This window comes from Rattus norvegicus, chromosome 2 (genome assembly GCF_036323735.1).
Source record: "Rattus norvegicus strain BN/NHsdMcwi chromosome 2, GRCr8, whole genome shotgun sequence".
Lineage (NCBI taxonomy): Eukaryota > Metazoa > Chordata > Mammalia > Rodentia > Muridae > Rattus > Rattus norvegicus.
Window position 1 is genome coordinate 180,942,888 of NC_086020.1, and position 12,213 is coordinate 180,955,100.

General features: G+C 39.8%; 1 protein-coding gene across 1 annotated transcript; it reads right to left on the reverse strand.

The window, feature by feature from the left end:
• Positions 1-8,936: 8,936 nt before the first annotated feature.
• LOC120100587 (late cornified envelope protein 1B-like) lies at positions 8,937-10,253 on the reverse strand. The gene has a single exon (XM_039103329.2). The coding sequence runs from the start codon at positions 9,590-9,592 to the stop codon at positions 9,152-9,154; it is 441 nt and encodes a 146-aa protein (XP_038959257.1). The 5' UTR covers positions 9,593-10,253; the 3' UTR covers positions 8,937-9,151.
• Between the last annotated feature and the right edge of the window lie 1,960 nt (positions 10,254-12,213).

Here is a 12,213-nt window from a genome sequence, read left to right on the forward strand (position 1 = left end):
TGTCTTTCTTTGATTGGGTTACCTCACTCAGAATGATATTTTCCAGTTCCCACCATTTGCCTACGAATTTCATAAAGTCATTGTTTTTGATAGCTGAGTAATATTCCATTGTGTAGATGTACCACATTTTCTGTATCCATTCCTCTGTTGACGGGCATCTGGGTTCTTTCCAGCTTCTGGATATTATAAATAAGGCTGCTATGAACATAGTGGAGCACGTGTCTTTTTTATATGTTGGGGCATCTTTTGGGTATATGCCCAAGAGAGGTATAGCTGGATCCTCAGGCAGTTCAATGTCCAATTTTCTGAGGAACCTCCAGACTGATTTCCAGAATGGTTGTACCAGTCTGCAATCCCAACAACAATAGAGGAGTGTTCCTCTTTCTCTGCATCCTCGCCAGCATCTGCTGTCACCTGAGTTTTTGATCTTAGCCATTCTCACTGGTGTGAGGTGAAATCTCAGGGTTGTTTTGATTTGCATTTCCCTTATGACTAAAGATGTTGAACATTTCTCTAGGTGTTTCTCAGCCATTCAGCATTCCTCAGCTGTGAATTCTTTGTTTAGCTCTGAACCCCATTTTTAATAGGGTTATTTGTCTCCCTGCGGTCTAACTTATTGAGTTCTTTGCATATTTTGGATATGAGGCCTCTATCTATTGTAGGATTGGTAAAGATCTTTTCCCAATCTGTTGGTTGCCCTTATGTCCTAACCACAGTGTCTTTTGCCTTACAGAAGTTTTGCAGTTTTATGAGATCCCATTTGTCGATTCTTGATCTTAGAGCATAAGCCATTGGTGTTTTGTTCAGGAAATTTTTTCCAGTGCCCATGTGTTCCAGATGTTCCCTAGTTTTTCTTCTATTAGTTTGAGTATATCAGGTTTGATGTGGAGGTCCTTTATCCACTTGGACTTCAGCTTTGTACAGGGTGATAAGCATGGATCGATCTGCATTCTTCAACATGTTGACACAAAAGAGAAACAAGTTGAGAAAGAAATTAGGGAAACGACACCCTTCATAATAGACCCAAATAATATAAAGTACCTCGGTGTGATGTTTGTGTCCAGTTGAACCAGCACCATTTGCTGAAAATGCTATCTTTCTTCCATTTGATGGTTTTGACGTCTTTGTCAAAAATCAAGTGCCCATAGGTGTGTGGGTTCATTTCTGGGTCTTCAATTCTGTTCCATTTCTCTATCTGTTTTTCTCTGTACCAATACCATGCAGTTTTTATCACTATTACTCTGTAATACTGCTTGAGTTCAGGGATAGTGATTCCCCCTGAAGTCCTTTTATTGTTGAGGATAGTTTTAGCTATCCTGGGTTTTTTGTTATTCCAGATGAATTTGCAAATTGTTCTGTCTAACTCTTTGAAGAATTGGATTGGTATTTTGATGGGGATTGCATTGAATCTGTAGATCGCTTTTGGTAGAATGGCCATTTTTACTATATTAATCCTGCCAATCCATGAGCATGGGAGATCTTTCAATCTTCTGAGAACTTCTTCAATTTCTTTCTTCAGTGTCTTGAAGTTCTTATTGTACAAATCTTTTACTTGCTTGGTTAAAGTCACACCGTCACACCGAGGTACTTTATATTATTTGGGTCTATTATGAAGGGTGTCATTTCCCTAATTTCTTTCTCAACTTGTTTCTCTTTTGTGTAAAGGAGGGCTACTGATTTATTTGAGTTAATTTTATATCCAGTCACTTTGCTGCAGTTGTTTATCAGCTTTAGTAGTTCTCTGGTGGAACTTTTGGGATCACTTAAATATACTATCATATCATCTGCAAATAGTGATATTTTGACTTCTTCTTTTCCGATCTGTATCCCCTTGACCTCCTTTTGTTGTCTGATTGCTCTTGCTAGAACTTCAAGAACTATATTGAATAAGTAGGAAGAGAGTGGGCAGCCTTGTCTAGTCCCTGATTTTAGTGGGATTGCTTCAAGTTTCTCTCCATTTAGTTTAATGTTAGCAACCGGTTTGCTGTATATGGCTTTTACTATGTTCCGGTATGGGCCTTGAATTCCTATTCTTTCCAGGACTTTTATCATGAAGGGGTGTTGACTTTTGTCAAATGCTTTCTCAGCATCTAATGAAATGATCATGTGGTTTTGTTCTTTCAGTTTGTTTATATAATGGATCACGTTGATGGTTTTCCGTATATTAAACCATCCCTGCATGCCTGGGATGAAGCCTACGTGATCATGGTGGATGATTGTTTTGATGTGCTTTTGGATTCGGTTTGCCAGAATTTTATTAAGTATTTTTGCATCGATATTCATAAGGGAAATTGGTCTGAAGTTCTCTTTCTTTGTTGGGTCTTTCTGTGGTTTAGGTATAAGAGTAATTGTGGCTTCATAGAAGGAATTTGGTAGTGCTCCATCTGTTTCAATTTTGTGGAATAGTTTGGATAATATTGGTACTAGGTCTTCTATGAAGATCTGATAGAATTCTGCACTAAACCCGTCTGTACCTGGGCTCTTTTTGGTTGGGAGACCTTTAATGACTGCTTCTATTTCCTTAGGAGTTATGGGGTTATTTAACTGGTTTATCTGTTCCTGATTTAACTTCGGTACCTGGTATCTGTCTAGGAAATTGTCCATTTCTTGCAGATATTCAAGTTTTGTTCAATATAGGCTTTTATAGTAAGATCTGATAATTTTTTGAATTTCCTCTGAATCTGTAGTTATGTCTCCCTTTTCATTTCTGATTTTGTTAATTTGGATGCACTCTCTGTGTCCTCTCATTAGTCTGGCTAAGGGTTTATCTATCTTGTTGATTTTCTCAAAGAACCAACTTTTGGTTCTGTTGATTCTTTCTATGGTCCTTTTTGTTTCTTCTTGGTTGATTTCAGCTCTGAGTTTGATTATTTCCTGCCTTCTACTCCTCCTGGGTGTATTTGCTTCTTTTGGTTCTAGAGCTTTTAGCTGTGTTGTCAAGCTGGTGACATATGCTCTTTCCTGTTTCTTTCTGCAGGCACTCCGCGCTATGAGTTTTCCTCTTAGCACAGCTTTCATTGTGTCCCATAAGTTTGGGTATGTTGTACCTTCATTTTCATTAAATTCTGAGAAGTCTTTAATTTCTTTATTTCTTCCTTTACCAGGTTATCATTGAGTAGAGCATTGTTCAATTTCCATGTATATGTGGGCATTCTTCCCTTATTGTTATTGACGACCAGCTTTAGGCTGGGGTGGTCTGATAGCACACATGGGATTGTTTCTATCTTTCTGTACCTGTTGAGGCCCATTTTTTGACCAATTATATGGTCAATTTTGGAGAGAGTACCATGAGGAGCTGAGAAGAAGGTATATCCTTTTGCTTTAGGATAGAATGTTCTATAAATATCTGTTAAGTCCATTTGGCTCATGACTTCTCTTAATCTGTCTAGGTCTCGGTTTAATTTCTGTTTCCATGATCTGTCCATTGATGAGAGTGGGGTGTTGAAGTCTCCTACTATCATTGTGTGAGGTTCAATGTGTGTTTCGAGCTTTAGTAAGGTTTCTTTTACATACGTAGGTGCCCTTATATTTGGGGCATAGATATTTAGGATTGAGAGTTCATCTTGGTGGATTTTTCCTTTGATGAATATGAAGTGTCCTTCCTTATCTTTTTTGATGAATTTTAGTTGAAAATTGATTTTATTTGATATTAGAATGGCTACTTCAGCTTGCTTCTTCCAACCATTTGCTTGGAAAGTTGTTTTCCAACCTTTCACTCTGAGGTAGTGTCTGTCTTTGTCTCTGAGGTGTGTTTCCTGTAGGCAGCAGAATGCAGGGTCCTCGTTGCGTATCCAGTTTGTTAATCTTTGTCTTTTTATTGGGGAGTTGAGGGCATTGGTGTTGAGCGATATTAAGGAATAGTGATTATTGCTTCCTGTTATATTCATATTTGGATATGAGGTTATGTTCGTGTGCTTTACTTCTCTTTGTTTTGTTGCCAAGACGATTAGTTTCTTGCTTCTTCTAGGGTATAGCTTGCCTCCTTATGTTGGGCTTTACCATTTATTATCCTTTGTAGTGCTGGATTTGTAGAAAGATATTGTGTAAATTTGGTTTTGTCATGGAATATCTTGGTTTCTCCATCTATGTTAGTTGAGAGTTTTGCACGATATAGTAACCTGGGCTGGCATTTTTGTTCTCTTAGGGTCTGTATGACATCTGTCCAGGATCTTCTGGCTTTCATAGTTTCTGGTGAAAAGTCTGGTGTGATTCTGATAGGTCTGCCTTTATATGTTACTTGATCTTTTTCCCTTACTGCTTTTAATATTCTTTCTTTATTTTGAGCATTTGGTGTTTTGACTATTATGTGACAGGAGGAGTTTCTTTTCTGGTCCAATCTATTTGGAATTCTGTAGGCTTCTTGTATGCTCATGGGTATCTCTTTCTTTAGGTTAGGGAAGTTTTCTTCTATGATTTTGTTGAAGATATTTACTGGTCCTTTGAGCTGGGAGTCTTCACTCTCTTCTATACCTATTATTCTTAGGTTTGATCTTCTCATTGAGTCCTGGGTTTCCTGTATGTTTTGGACAAGTAGCTTTTTCCGCTTTACATTATCTTTGACAGTTGAGTCGATGATTTCTATGGAATCTTCTGCTCCTGAGATTCTCTCTTCCATCTCTTGTATTCTGTTGGTGATGCTCGTATCTACAGCTCCTTGTCTCTTCTTTTGGTTTTCTATATCCAGGGTTGTTTCCATGTGTTCTTTCTTGATTGCTTCTATTTCCATTTTCAATTCCTTCAACTGTTTGATTGTGTTTTCCTGGAATTCTTTCAGTGATTTTTGTGACTCCTCTCTATGGGCTTCTACTTGTTTACTTATGTTTTCCTGGAATTCTTTTAGGGATTTTTGCGATTCCTCTCTGTAGGCTTCTACTTGTTCTCTAAGGGAGTTCTTCACGTCTTTCTTGAAGTCCTCCAGCATCATGATCAAATATGATTTTGAAACTAGGTCTTGCTTTTCTGGTGTGTTTGGATATTCTCTGTTTGCTTTGGTGGGAGAATTGGGCTCAGATGATGCCCTGTAGTCTTGGTTTCTGTTGCTTGGGTTCCTGTGCTTGCCTCTCGCCATCAGATTATCTCTAGTGTTACTTTGTTCTGCTATTTCTGACAGTGGTTAGACTGTCCTATGAGCCTGTGTTTCAGGAGTGGTGTAGACCTGTTTTCATGTTTTCTTTCAGCCAGTTATGGGGACAGAGTGTTCTGCTTTCGGGCGTGTAGTTTTTCCTATCTACAGGTCTTCAGCTGTTCCTGTGGGCCTGTGTCTTGCGCTCACCATGCAGGTTGCTTGCAGCAGAAAAGTTGGTCATACCTGTGGTTCCGAGGCTCAAGTTTGCTCGTGGGGTGTTGCTTATGAGCTCCCCGTGGCTGCAGCAACCAGGAAGATCTGTGCCGCCCTTTCTGGGAGCTTCCGTGCACCAGGGTTCCCGTGCACCAGGGTTCTAGATGGCGTTTGGTGTTTTCCTCTGGAATCAGAAATGTGTGCAGAGTGCAGTCTCTTCTGGTTTCCCAGGCATGTCTGCCTCTCTGAAGGTTTTACCCTCCCTCCCACAGGATTTGGGTGCAGAGAACTGTTTATCTGGTCGGTCCCTTAAGGTTCCGGCAGTGTCTCAGATGCAGCAGACCTGCTGCTCCTGGGCCCTCCTCTATGGGAACCCAGAGGCCGTATACAGTTTCCTCTTGGGCCAGGGATGTGGGCAGAGGTGGGCAGTGTTAGTGGTCTCTTCTGCTCTGCAGCTTCAGGAGTGCCCACCTGACCAGGTGGTGAGGGCTCTCTCCCAAGGGGTTTGGGAGCAGAAAGCTGCTGCAGGCAGGGATCCGCTGGTTTGGGTCTCCCACTCAATACCAGAAGTGTCCGGTCCTAGAGGAATTTTGCCTCTGTGTGTCCTGAGTTCACCAGGCAGGTCGCTTGCAGCAGAAAAGTTGGTCTTACCTGTGGTCCTGAGGCTCAAGTTTGCTCATGGGGTGTTGCTTATCGGATATCCTCATTCTTAATAGCTGTGTAATATTCCATTGTGTAAATTAACTACATTTTCTGTATCTATTCTTCTGTCATGGGGCATCTGGGATTTTTCCAGCTTCTGGCTATCACAAATAAGGCTGCTATGAACATAGTGGACCATGTGCTCCTGTAGCATGGTGGGGCATCTTTTGGGTATATGCCCAAGAAACACTTTCAATGCTAGTACCCTTCAGATTATTCCACAAAATAGAAACAGAAGAAATATCACCAAGTTTATTTTATGAGAGCATAGTTTCCTAATACCCAAACCACATAAAGACTCAATAAATAAAGATAATTACTGCCAATGTCACTTATAAACATAAATGCAAAAATCTTAATAAATACTCTCTTGAAAACAAGAATGCATGAAAAAGATCACCCATCAGGATCAAGTAGGCTTCATCACAGAGATGCAGGTATTGTTCAACATACATAAATCAGTAAATATAATTTACCATTCAAGCAAACTGAAAGACAAAACATACATGATTATGTGCAAAAAAGACCTTTGACAAAATCTAACACCCATCCATGATAAAATTCCTTGAGATTTTAGGAACAAGGGACATACCACAACATGATAAAGGCAGTTTACCACAAGCCAACAGTCAGCATAAACTTAAATGGTGAGAAATTCAAATAAGTTCTATTAAAATCTGGGTTAAGACAAAGTTGTTCACTCTCTCCATAGTTATTCAATATAGTACTTGAAGTCTTCAGTGGAAGATTAAGAAAACTGAAGGAGATCAAGGAAATGCGAAATGGAAATGAAGTCAAAGTATTTTTATTTGCAGATGATATAATAGTATAGATAAGGAACCCAATATTTCCATCAGGAAACTATGATAGCTGATAAACACTTTAAGCGAAGAAGCTGAATATAAAATTGACTCAAAAAATCAGTTTCCTTCATATAGACAAGTGATAAATAACCTGACAGAGAAATCTGGGAAACAACACTTTGAACAGTGGCCTCAGATAATGTGAAATATCTTAGGATATCTTTTACTGTGCAAGCAAAAGACTTGTATGAGAAAATCTTCAAGTCACCAAAGAAATTAAAGAAGAACTCAGAAGATAGACTTATCTCCCATGTGTCATGTGTCAGTAGGACTAATACAATAAAAAAATGACCATTCTACCAAAAGCAATCCATAAATTAAATGCAATCCCCATAAAAATTATCACATAATTCTTGACAGACCTTGAAAGGACAACTCTAAGCTGCATATGAAAACAAAGAGCCTAAGATTCTTAAAACAACCCTGAGTAGTAAAAGAACTGCTGAATATATCAGAATCTCTGATTACAAACTCTACTGAAGTCGGTGCTGAGGATCAAGCTTGACTCCTCTGGTGAAACAATGCATGCTCTTAACCATGGAACCATCTCTCCTCACCAAATACAACAGTTTTAGGCTGTTCGTATTGTAGAAAATTTTTCTTGCTTCATCACTGCCGCATATAGTGTCACTGGATACATTAGATTAGGGTGTCAGTCATGGACTTTTAGTGCTTGGAATGAATGCTCCATTAAGCTTCCATTAAGCTTCCATTAAGAAACCAGTCATCATTCTGATAGGTTTTCCTTTATATGTGACTTGTGTTTTTTGTCTTCCAGCTTTCAATACATTTTTTTCTTCTATTCACTTAGTGTGTTAACTATGATTTAACGAGGGGGGGGTGTCTATTTGGTGTTCTGTATGCTTCTTGTAGCTTTAAAGGGGTTGGTTCCCTAGTTTGGGTAAGCATTCTTCCATGTTCTTGTTGAAGATCTGTTTTACACCAGTGGCATGAAATTCTTCTTCCTCATCTTTTCCTAAAATTAGAAGGCCTTGAGGCAAGAGAGATGGCTCAGTGGTTAAGAGCACTGACTGCTCTTCTAGAAGTCTTGAGTTCAAATCCGAGCAACCACATGGTGGCTCACAACCATCTGGAATGGGATCTGATGCCCTCAGTGTACATATATATATATATATATATATATATATATATATATATATATATATATTAAAATTAGAAGGTCTTTTCATGATGTCCTACATTTCCTACAAGTGTTTCCCCAGTGTCTTTAAAAACAGATTTAATTACTTTGCTTATTTCTGCTAGACTATTTAATATTCCTTGCTTAATTCTTCTAGATGGTCTATATTTGAATCCTGATAATTCTGTCTTCTGCTTGATTAAACTAACTTATCAGGCTTCTTGAGTTTTCTTCTGGAGTTATTGGATTTTTCAATTCCATTTCCATTAAGCTTGAGTCATCTTTAATGTTTCTGTCTCCATTTTGAATTCCATTTTCAAATCCTAGATTGTTTTTGTTGTTTCTGTTGGCATTATGGTTTTGTGATTTTGAGCATCACTCAGGCATTTATTGACTTTAAGTTTATTGAACTTCATCTTTATGGCTTCTCTTGATTTCTTAAATTCTTGGATGAAGTTTATGTTCATTCTTTCAAATTCTGTGTTATGTGATTCCTCTAGGTAATCCTGATTGTGTGGAGAGGTTGGAATCAAATCATAACTTGATGATTAAATAAGCAATCAAATACCTTCAATTTAAAGGATGCATAGTTTGTCAGGAATTTTCACTATAGTGAGAGGTATTAGATATTGACCTCTCACATCATATCAAACCACCTCTTATAAATGCTACTATCATAATTACTAACAATGGAGTAGAAGATATAAACCCAGAAAATAGATGTGAACCGTAAAGGAACAATAACACCAATGGGCAACATATTGGATAGATTGATCATCACTGTAGGCAGTAATGTAGGTGAGTGAGGAACCACTGTCCACACCCTGTGAGTTAACCTGCTACTGCTCCACACAGACCCAGGCTTCTGAGTCATCTTTGGAACAACTGACACTTGATTGGCAAAGCTGATCTGTAAAGTGCTTGTAGTCAAATGATCAAGAATCTAGAGAAGTTTGTTAGGGAAGCACTTTATTATTTTGTCCCCGAGAAGACAGGCATTTCAAAAGGGGACATTCAAAACATCTCACAAGATTACAGCATCTTAGAGCCCAGGACACACAGGGCATCAGGAGAGAAGAACAGGTCAGCAGAAGAGAACAGGCCAGAGAAAGTCCTCCGAACATGGCTTCCTCCTGAATGGCTTGTTTAATGTGTTAGTTGCTCAAGTCAGCAGCAGTCCCCAGACTGCTGGTTGCCGCCACAGCTGCTGCCACAGCAGCCACCACTGCTGCCACCGCTGCTGCCACAGCAGCCACCGCTGCTGCCACAGCAGCCACCGCTGCTGCCACAGCAGCCACTGCTGCCACCACTGCTACAGCATCCAGAGCTGTGGCGATGGCGACGGAAAGATCTGCGGGGTCTGTGGTGGCTCAGGCAGCAACCTCCACCCCCAGAGCTGCAGCAGCCACCAGAGCTGGAGCCACAGCAGCCACCAGAGCTGCAGCAGCCCCCGGAACCCAGGCTACAGCAGGAAGACACAGGGGGGCACTTGGGAGGACATTTAGGGGGACACTTTGGAGGGCACTTTGGTGTCTGGCACTTGGGAGGGCACTTGGGAGGACACTTGGGAGGGGGCTGGCACTGCTGCTGGTTCTGCTGGCAGGACATCTTGGCTGTGGATATTCAGGAGCTGTGAGAGAGTCACAGGGCAAGTTAGAACCTGAATCCTGGGGTCTAAACATAGCTGATAGTCATAGAAACTCCATAAAAGTAGTTTTATTTCTAAGAAACCCGAAAGCCTTCTGCAGTACTGGCCGGTAATGTCAAATTATCTTGTAAGCTTTGACAGGAAAAATAAAACAGGTTCTTATTCTTTCTAAAAATATATTCTCCTGTAACAATCCCCAATTTGAAAGATTTTATAGTCTGGAGGCATATTCGAATAATTTACTCCTCCACTTAATAATTCTAAATGGTATCTTTTACAATGCCATTGGGCTTGATCTATAACTATTATGCCTTATGGTGATTCTGATGAGGTTTCCACAGATCCCTCAAGCTCCCGAAACTGTTCAAAATAGTGATATCAGAGAAGGAAATGATAATTATTGATCAATGTTCTAACTCCTTTTCATAACATATCTAGCTTATTCCTGAAAGCATGAACCATGCCTGCTCCCTTCTTTTGGGCAAGTCTCAATTCAACATTTTATGTTGACTGGTCTTGTCCTGGTATGTCTTAAAAATTCTGAGCAGCCTATGATGAAATTTCAATCCATGGCTCAGTGTTTTCCAAACCCAAAGATCCCTTGGTGCTCTGTCCTCCTTGTTATTCTTTTTTCCTAATTTATCCCAGGCTGTGTTACCAGCTCTCCTCCTCCTCCTCCTCCTCCTCCTCCTCCTCCTCCTCCTCCTCCTCCTCCTCCTCCTCCTCCTCCTCCTCCTCCTCCTCCTCCTGAAGCCTACCAAGGTCCAAAGCTTTCTGTATTTCAGGATCCCTTCTTGAGGGACTACTTCACTGAAGGGTAGATTATTATCTTCTCATTCAAAAGTCAAAGGTACCCAGTTCCTTCTATTGCTTTCCATAGACTCAAAGTATCTTTCCCCAACACTTCCATCTCCTACCCCCACATTCTATGTTCTGTCAGTGTGGTCTCCAGGATGTGGGGTCCTGCTATGCCTCTCCTCCAGGTCTCCTTTTAGCTTTTTTCTGGTACAGGCCATGCTCTTTTCCCCAATGAACACTTACCAGGGTGACAGGCAGCACAAGATCCTTGGGCACCAAAGGATGTGTGTGAATGGAGATGCACTGCCTCTCAGCCCTTTTATTCTATTCCTAGGCTCTGCCCCAGTCTATGAGACAGTAGCTGGGTATGGCTGGTCCTGCCTTCTGACACCCACACGGTCTTGTGACTAGCAATGACCAAATGTTCCTTAGCAGCCTTCCTCCATGGGGTTAATGGATCCTTCATTCAGCTCGGACTATGTCTTAAGCATAAGGCTAGCAAGTGGATGCCTGTCATCCTTAATCTCATGCTTCAAGGATTCCTGCCATAGGAGTATATCTGTCAGGATAGACAAATCCCAGTCACAAGACCCAGCTGAAGCCAGATAAACTGAGATGGGATTTCAAAATCTGCTTATTGTGTCTCAGTTTCTCTCTTTATCTATAATATTGAGATATCAATGAGAATTATTCATAAAGGGAAGGACTTGTGAAAGTCAAAGAGTATCACCAAAAATGTAGAAAGTGAAAAATATGGGGGAAAAAACAGTAGCTGGTGGAAAGACTTGTACATGGTAGCTCTCTAACAAATTACCTGTGTAGGGATGACAAGGTATAGATCTTTTTAAAAATGATTTAAGATTGATAGATATGATTGACCTATGTCATTCTCATCAGAAAATTTCACAGTGAACCCCACTATTTTGTATTATTAATGTCAACAGAAAATATAATAAAGTTTAGTTCTTTCTATAGTCAGTGAATCTATGAGTTGTTGTGTTTAATATGTTTTTCAATCACCTTCCTTTTTCTCCTGATGAGAACTTAACTGGAGAAATCCTAAACAGTGTGGGACTCTTAGAAGAAGTGGAGTCACAACTTTGCTCTTCATACTCTTATGGAGTTTTAGATTTCTGAAGGCCATCACTGAAAATGATGATGACCAAAAGTGAGAAATGAAGAAAAGAGGGAAAGCTTGGGCTATGCTAACATCTGCTTCTCTATGTTGACAAACAGGTAGTAGGGAACTGTTAAGTAGTCAGGTGAGTTTTAAGATCACATATCCTGCATACTTACCAAAAATGGGCTTGTATTTTTATTTTTAAAGTCCCTCCCCTTCCTCAGTCCTTCACCGCCACAGGCTTTATACAAAATGGTATTTTTAACTTGTACAAATTTATTGTTTTTAAAAAAGGGTTGAAATTTATTGTAAGCTAAAGTTCTTGAAAAGACAAACATGACTATGAGCTTTGATTTAAAAAAATATACTAACACAATGAGATATCAACAAACCAAAATCAAATTGAATCATATGAGGGGAAATTCAATTTCTCCTTAGCCACTGATGGACCCTTCACTGAGAAGCCACAGGGACTAATCTGTTTCTTAGATGGGTTTGATGAGCTAAGTAAAATGTGGAGAAGACATGCACATATGTATAAATAGAGGTAGTGACTATGTATTTACAGTGGTTTGTGTCTTTTTTAATCAAAATTCACTTTTTCTGGTGATCATCTGTTCTCTAACCTGTCTGTCTGTCTCTATATGTCTGTCTATAGTCTCA